Source organism: Pagrus major, chromosome 19 (genome assembly GCF_040436345.1).
Source record: "Pagrus major chromosome 19, Pma_NU_1.0".
NCBI classification, from domain to species: Eukaryota; Metazoa; Chordata; class Actinopteri; order Spariformes; family Sparidae; genus Pagrus; species Pagrus major.
The window spans coordinates 19,282,707-19,291,171 of NC_133233.1; the positions used below are offsets into that span (position 1 = coordinate 19,282,707).

General features: G+C 40.7%; 1 protein-coding gene across 2 annotated transcripts; it reads right to left on the bottom strand.

The window, feature by feature from the left end:
• Window positions 1-1,424: 1,424 nt before the first annotated feature.
• Window positions 1,425-3,921, bottom strand: adcyap1a (adenylate cyclase activating polypeptide 1a). 2 transcript variants are annotated; one of them, XM_073488575.1, is made up of 4 exons: window positions 3,824-3,921; window positions 3,124-3,258; window positions 2,405-2,509; window positions 1,425-1,608 (listed from the first exon to the last, which is right to left on the bottom strand). In XM_073488575.1, the coding sequence occupies exons 1-4, from the start codon at window positions 3,919-3,921 to the stop codon at window positions 1,425-1,427; spliced, it is 522 nt and encodes a 173-aa protein (XP_073344676.1). The 2 variants fall into 2 exon arrangements, with proteins under 2 accessions (XP_073344676.1, XP_073344677.1); XM_073488576.1 differs by lacking the exon at window positions 2,405-2,509.
• Between the last annotated feature and the right edge of the window lie 4,544 nt (window positions 3,922-8,465).

The window sequence follows — 8,465 nt, forward strand, 5'->3', positions numbered from 1 at the left end:
ATTACTTTAATCATGCAATCTACTGTAGTTTCTTTACATTGGTTCACATGACAGAAAAAGGGAAGCACAATAGACCCAGAAGGTTCAAACACAAGAGTTCAAACTGCCTCGTTATGTCTCTCACAAAGAACAAATCAATGGGTAACTCACCATGTAACAAGTATCATTTCTTGTTTGTTTTTTTTATGCTTTTTTTTTTTTTTTAATTTGCTCGATGGTGCTTTCAGATGCTAGTGATACTTATTATATGGGCAGAGAGAGGCATGAGAAAACCTTCAGCAAGAGTAAGAGGTTTCCAAACACACAGGAACCAGTCGATAGAAACACAAGATTGGCACTTTACATGAGTCAAAAGGTGTAAGCTCACTCTGTAAACACTGCGGAAGAAAAGGACAAGAACAACCTCAGAAGTACTCTGGTCCTCATCTCAGATTTGGGATTTTCTTTTGCTTAGAAAAACTGATGAATTTTGAAAGGTTCTAAGGCCAACAGGGCTCTCATCTGGTCCAACCCAGATCTACTAAATAATATCATTCCAGCATCCGTAAACAGGACACTGATAAATCTGTGTCTTTATCAATCAACAGTGATATGTATAACATATCGGTCTGAGCAAAGTCTCTCCACATTGTGGGATTAGCTGGGATTAAAGATTAGTGAGACTCTCGAGAGACAGGAGCACAAATGAGGTGGAAGAAGAAGAAGAAGTACGGGTTTGAGTGTTTTCGGAGCAAGATCACAAGGTGAGAAGAAAAAAGGGAGGGGACATGAGACGCCCCCGCGAGGACACGGCCTCGGGAAAGAGCCTGAAACTCACCGGATATTTGAGAGAGAACTGTTTCAGCCAGTCTCTCATAAAAGCCTCAAACTCATCCCCGTCCGGGAGGGCATCAAAGTCTATGTCTTGTAGGATTTGATGAAAACCTATGTCTTCAAGGCTGTTGTGAATAGAGACAACTAAACTCTTAATGTCACTTTACAAAAAGCAGCATTCAAATACATTGATTGTCTTTTAAACTATTTATTTTCCTCACAATCATATCTCTTCACTGAACGTTTAAAAGACAGGGCTGTTTACTGAACAATTTGAGTCTCCCCTCAATCTAACAAAAATAAATCAATGAATACATAAATAGAGGCTATTTTTCTTTCTTTTTTTTTCTCTTTAGAATGAACAAAAAATTGGTCCACAAAGTAGATATGTGTGTCCTCAAGTGCTTTAAGTACAAAATAAAAAACAATATTATTATCAAAATATTCATTTTAATGGCTTACTTCATACATAAATACATGTTTAAGAACACAAAAGCGATCCACTGATTGTTCAGATCTCAAAATGACTTCATCTGGGGGCTGCACACACTTAAGTTTTTTTGTTTTTCAGGGAGGGGAGGAGGAGGGAGGAGGAAAGGGGGAGGAGGATGCTACAAATATGCCAGCCGGCGTCCTTTGTTTCTAATTCTCTGTCTATACCTTTTCCCAAGGACTGCCGCCAGGTATTTCTTGACCGCCATTTGCTTTCGGTAGCGGCTGTAGCTGTCTGTGAAGATGCCGTCTGAGTGTCGCTTGGACAGAGGCTCTGAGCTGTCCTCCAGTGTTTTCCCCCCGCTGTGAGAGAGAGAAGGAGAGAGGGAGGCAGGGAGGGAGGAAGGGAGGGAGACAGGAGGGAGGTTTCACTACCATCACATTTACATAAACATGACCTCCTGTTTGTACAGCCTGCGGCGCTGAGGTGAACAGCCTGGACACTTGGATTGAACTTTAAGAGGAAGAATCTTTGGATAATCAGATTTTATTCAAAGCAAAGCAGCCAGTCTGTGCTTTTATTTTGAAGGATTTTAGGGAAATCAATCAGATTTCAGCATTTAGTTGTTCCCAGGACACAGCAGGCAGCCATGCTTGAGAGATTTTGCTTCAATATTGTCTCACAAATGCCTTAATTTCAGGAAATGCTCACACTCTCTGTCTTTGTTCAACTTTAAGCCCATCCCAGGATGATTTCACACATATTTTCAACCTGTAGGCCTCCTCATCAGAGAGTAATCGTACCCCACCCTGCTCCATCGGGAACCACTGGGACTCCATCCATCCTATAAATGATTCATATGGAAATAAATTTAAGCCTGCTCTCTCAGCGCCTTAACGACAAGGCAGAGGGCTCAGACAGTGACACTTCCCAAATCAATCAAGTGCCCATTTGTGCTCTCTCATGGCATTAATACAGGCTGATTCAGAGGGCGAGGGCGCTGGGAGATAATGGGACCACAGACACGTATAACAGCGTGAATTATGAGCATTTAAAGGATCAGTACAAAAAAAAAAGAAGAAAGGAAAAGGCACAGAACAGGACAGATAACATTGAGTTTAAAATAAGAAGAGGTGACAAACAAGAAGATGTTCTTACCCTACACGTTTTGCCATCAGAGAATGCAGATATTTCCTTGCTGATAACTGACCCAGCGCTTTCCTGTAGGCTTTATTAAACATGCCGTCTGCATGCCTTTCCGTTCTGGGATGATAGATAGCCACACAGTAAAAATCACCACACACCCACAGCGCAAGAGGCAACAAATTCAAAGTAGCTGCACTGCAAAAACAAGTCAATTATATGTGTAAAACTGGGCCTCAGTTTTTTTGGGGTTTTTTTATTGGAGAGAGTTTTTAGAGTATTTCACTTGTGTCTTTGGGGTGTTTTCTGAAAGTAATCTGCACTAAATGTTCTGCCTTGTTTCACTTTTTCTGCCGAGGAAGCCAATTTTTGTGGAATATTTAAACAGGAGGTGCAATTTATAGGTTTTGCAGCCAGATTTCATTGTTTTTTTCCCACTACTTTCTTGCAATTCAAAGATATTCATCCTTTAAAAAAAAGAAGCCTGATTTAAATCCACTAAGTTCTCCTGGGAATTCAGTTCAAACAGCTCTGACTTAGTGAAGTTCTGTCTTGAAATAATAAATAACAAAAAAAAAACCTTTTTCTTCTGACAACATCTTGACAATACGTTACATCAATCCAGACAAAACTTAACAACATACGTGGACAGAAATAGGACTACAGCGATGAGGATGTTCAACATGAATGTCTCCAAAGACAGAAAGTTCAGGAACGGTGATGATGATAGTCACCTTTTCTCTGGTGGGTAAAACAAAGAGAAGACGTCGTCAGCGACAGACGGAGGGCTTCTCACATCCACTTGCTCTCCGTCATAATCCAGGGAGGGTAAGGAGTTTCCATCCTCGTCGTAAACCTCACTGTCAAGTCTGAAAAAAGGCAGACACGTTGTCAGGATCCAGAATGGGAACAATTAAACCAAATTCAAACCGAGAGGAATGTGTTGTAAACTCATTTAGAGACTTTTTATGTCTTTAATTATAAAATGAGCTTTTTTTATGGAATCATCCACCAGAAATGTGAAGTGTTGCTGCGTAAAAATGCAATTTTCTCCAAAAATCTGAACTCTAAGTCTTTTCTTTCTATAAAAACGTTATCAATTAATTATCTAACCACAATAAATCTGTGGATTAATGGCCGCAGGATACATTCACACACTGTACTCCACTGCCTCTGGAGCCTAAATCACATCACCGCCACTCCCTGGTGGATGTTTCTGCGCAATTATTTCTGTGTGCGCAGCCCTATGGATCGGCTGTCAGATGATGTTATCCAGTAATCCAATAGGCTATTATAGCCTCAGACATAACTAACTGTGAAGCAGACACGCTCTTTAGCCTGCGCCCTGCTGCTGCTGAGCGCAATTACGCACAAGCTCTCCTCTCAAAAAAGCAACCTGAGAAGTGTATAAGCGATGTGTGAAGGTGTACGTACCTAACACTGGGAAAGCTAAGCCCCACAGGTGAGCAGTAGACGCTGTAATGCATTATGAGTCCATAGATGAGTAAGGCTAAAGTCGCTTTACTAGACATTGTCCTGCTGCAAAAGAAAAAAAACCCGACATTAATCACACGTAAGGACAATTATTCTATGCATTTAAGTAGTTTCTATCATTTGCTGTAATATTTAGTCACTTTCACACCACACCTGTGAGTTTAAAAGCAAAATAAATCATCCACACCCGACTTTTCCTCCAAACGCTGCCTACTTTTACGCTGCGTAAAAAAGTGCCTCCTCTTACCAGTTGCGAGACGCTCAACGCGATCCGCTGAAGACCTCAACTGGGAGAGTGAGATAGGATCTCTATCTCAGTCTCTCTCTCTCCCTCTCTCTCTCTCTCTCTCTCCCTTCCTCTCTCCTCTTCCTCTGTTCCCCCTCAGTGAAGCGCCTCTCCTCTTCGGTCTCCTTGTGCTTGTTCCGAGTGTGCAGCCCTCCGTGCAGCCCGCAGCTCAGTTCTCCAGGATCTCTACGTGTTCTCGGTCATGAAGAAGCGCCAAACATGTGCCGTCTGCGGAGAACTTCTTCCTCCTGCTGTCCTGTGAACTTAACTCCCCTCGGTTTTTTATTCATGAATCCGAAAGGCATGCCTTTTTCACTTGTCACGTAGGTGGTGGTGGGGGGGGAGTTGGAGACGAGGGGGGAGGTGGGCGGCTGCGTCATCGCCCCGCCGTCCCATTGGAGTGCATCCTTCTTCCGCGTCAATGAGAGACCCCGAGCCAAGTCATAAAAAAAGAAGAAGAAGAAAAAAAAAAGAAGAATGGATCCTGAATTCAAACATGATCATTAATTAAACAGTGAGTTAATGTCAACATTTGACGTCACGCCATTAACTGGATCACATGGCCTCTGGAGCTTGGTGGGATGGAGGGAGCTGTCCAGTGCTGGAACATGACAGACAGCCTCCCTTACACTAAAAATGTCTCCAATAAGGCTTCAAAGATGATTTATTTTTACTTATTCTGTCCAACATCCAGCTCTCCACCTCTGTGGAGGTCAGAGGTCAGTTACACAACCAGACATTTAAGTGTTGTTCAGAGGATTTCACTCAAGGGACTTAACACAATTCATCTGAAACATTCAAAAAGACCAAATATGGGCATGCATGGTTTTCACTGGACGGTGACGGAAAAGCTGACGTAGGAGAATATGTACATATTTAACATTAACTGTGTCGTGTGGAGCTGTCTGGTGCTGAAACATGACTGAAGGTTCCTGTCTCTGAGGCAGTCATCGTGTCCATGTTCAACCACTGTAAAAGTCAGAGGTCAAGCTCTGTTACACAGCCACACGATGTAGATATAAGTAGGGCTGGAAAACGTGTCGTTATCCAGACTATAAATCGTCTGAGAGTTTGGATATGACATAAGTGTTCTTCTCCTGGGTTTAAAGGCTGCATTACAGTAAAGTGACGTCATGTTCTGAACTTACCAGACTGTTCTACTTGTTCTTGGCCATTATATGCACATTACTGATGATTATTGATCAGAAATCTCATTGTGTTAATGTTTTGTGAAAGTACCGATAGCCATCCCATCAATAATGTCACAACACCGATATAGAGGCAGAGAGTGCATGAGTCACGTATCTTCCGGTGGAACCCACGGGACCTTATTTTAGATAAACTTTGTATGGTAGTAAATGGACAGAGACTAATCATTTTTGTCATGAACTACACATATCATGTTTGTCAATTTAAAAGATAATTTTCCAAGTCAAGAAAGTCGCAGTTTGTCGTAATTGAAGTAAAATATCATCTAGTTTTCATGTTAAAGTGCTCAACACACGTCACCAACACCAACATGGTCGCCAATTTTGCATAGAAAAGGTGCTAAAGAAGATGAAAATCACAATAAATCTGGTCATATTGACAACTGCAGTCATGTGGAAGGAGAGTTGGTCAGTTCTGTGATGTTTAAGTTACAAGTTTTTTACGAGTTTTGGTGAGCGTTCAACCAGACGACGTCACTAACGCGACTGTTGGCTGTGAAGTCTTTATAACGACGTATTTTCACAGTCTGATATTTCATTAGTTATATTTCTCCTAATCACATATGTTGAAGACCATTTAAAAAGTCCTGATGTCCCCACTGGGATGCAGCATAAACATATTGCGATATTATTTTAAGGACATATCACCCAGCTGATATAAGACTAATATATAGAGTTTTAACCTGAGTCATCTGTTCGAATGATTTATATTCGTGAACTTTGACATTCTGCTGATTTTGTTTTGTTTCTTATTTGAGGCTTTTTTGCTGTATTCCTTATTTTCCAGTGATAAAAAATACGTCAGTCTCCTGGGAAAACCATGTGTTTCCACTAGGGGTGTCACAATATCACGATAATCATCTCCTGGCTGCCTTTTCACTCGTAATTGAGTGTAATTGTTCTTTTTGAAGGTAATTTATTTGCCTAAAACAGACAAAACACACAGTTTCTATAGATATCACAATGTGACAACCCTGATTTCCACAACATCATCTCTGAGTTTTTAGACGGTTTAGACGGTTTATTCAGAGGAAGGAACCTTAAATGTGATAACACGGTATATGTAAAAGAAATAGTTAATAGTCACCTAACCTGGAGCTACGTGGCTTTAACTGGATGGTGGCTAAAAGCTGACGTATGAGCCTGTTTATATATTTGATGACGATGTCGTCTGACAGCTTCTCATCTACAAACATTTTCTCGAACTAAAGCACCAAAGAGAAGTCTCTGACGTACTTCACTTACCTATATTTATCATCTCCTTTCAACCGCCGTTACAGTCAGAGGTCAGTCTCAGTTATAGAAAAAGACACTCAATAGATTGAACCTGAGTCATCTGGTAGAATCAAAGTCTCTTGAACCATGTGACATCTCTTTTTCAGACATTTAAGTGACGTTTGACAAAAACGATTCATAAAAATCAATGAATAACCTGAGTCCTGTGGTGGAAAAGTCAGTTTGGTAAAAGTGCCATCACAAAAATATAAATATAAGTCCTGACAAAATGAATCTGAAGGGCTCTCTAGGAAAGGAAAGAGTAAGTGACGCTTATTTTTGTAGCAGGTCGAGGTCGAGCTACTTTTAACAAATATACGTCAAGTTACTTAGTTAAGTCCGGTGGTTCCCAACCTAGAAGTTGGGCCCCTCTAGAGCCGGAGAGGTCGATTTTAGGGATCAAGACAGGATTTGGAAGGAAATCAGAAAGAAATCGAAGTCCTGCCACTCAAATTTAAAATCATTTTATGGACTTATTTTTATAATCTTGGCTTTTTTTGTGAAATAACGGATAAATGACAGCACCATCAGGAAAATTTAGAGAGGAAATGTGTCTTTGATTAAACTTTTTAACAACTCATAGACGCCTGAAACACGACAAGGGGTCATTTTTAACTAAATATCGTCGCTTATCATGTGTTTTTAAAGTAAAATATAAATCTGAAAAGTAATAACTGCAATAGTTTTGTCTGAAATGAAGCAAAACAGAAGTAAAAAGTGGTATAAAATGCAGTAACTCAAGTACTAATACCTCAGAATTATTCTTAAATACAGTACTTGGTTGCTTTCCTTGAAATAGCTTCGTTTTTCTCGACTGTTTCTGATACGCAGGCACTCGTGACCGTCTTCACAGCCTGGACACTTTTAACACACATTAACAGTCAGCTGTGTGTCCTGCGTCCACAGAGGAATCAGGACCATGTGTTGAATCTTTAGCGGGTGATTCAGACCGGTCGATCCTCCTCTGGCTCTGACGTCGTGTGACGGTTAGAAACTTTGAATCCTCGAGATGCGGAGGAGAAAATGTCTGATGCTGAGCCGGAGCACTTTTTCTTTTAGTCTGGGAGAGCACTGCGCCCCAGTGGTGATGAGAAGGACGTGCAGTGTGGGTTTGCTTTTGGACCCTTTAACTCAGTGGAAATTAATTAAGGTTAACACGAGAGAATCATAATGAAATCATCATCGTCTTCTATTGAAATGAATCACAGTAAAATGCTGATTACACAGCCGGCATGTCTTAATCACGGCTAAACAATATTTGAGCTGATGTTTCCAGGATATCACAGCTTTTTAATTATCTAATTACATGTGCCGAGCTGAGAACATTAAGCAGATAAGAATATTTATCCAGTAATCTGCTCGTGTTTGACTCACCACACCATATAAGTGTCTTCCTGTAATAATCAAAGTGGAATATTAATAAACAGGCTGTCCTGAGGGAAGCATTTTTAATCTCCTGGTGAAAGTTGGATGATATGTTTGCTGTTTTTCACTCATAATAAAACTGATAATAAAATACATGTACAGTAAGTTTAAAAAAAAAAAAAAGGGCTCCTGACAGTAACTCATCAAAGTAAGATAAAACAGGCTGCTGCTTGCTCAGATGTGTCTGCAAACAGCGGCTGTGTTAAATTCACGCTGTCTCACATCTTTTTATTTGGAAAGACAGCTGCGAGTAATCATAGCGGATGATACCGTGTGTGTGTGTGTGTGTGTGTGTGTGTGTGTGTGTGTGTGTGTGTGTGTGTGTGTGTGTGACTGAGCTTTATCACACCAAACGAGACAGGTGAAGAACATATGACTCACTCTAATT

Coding starts and splice junctions, on each gene's coding strand:
- adcyap1a (XM_073488575.1), bottom strand. CDS start 3,921: ATGTCTAGTAAAGCGACTTTAGCCTTACTCATCTATGGACTCATAATG. Junction 3,259..3,823: donor CTTAGCTTTCCCAGTGTTAG/GTACGTACACCT, acceptor GCCTTTTTTCAG/ACTTGACAGTGAGGTTTACG. Junction 2,510..3,123: donor TTTTACCCACCAGAGAAAAG/GTGACTATCATC, acceptor CTATCATCCCAG/AACGGAAAGGCATGCAGACG.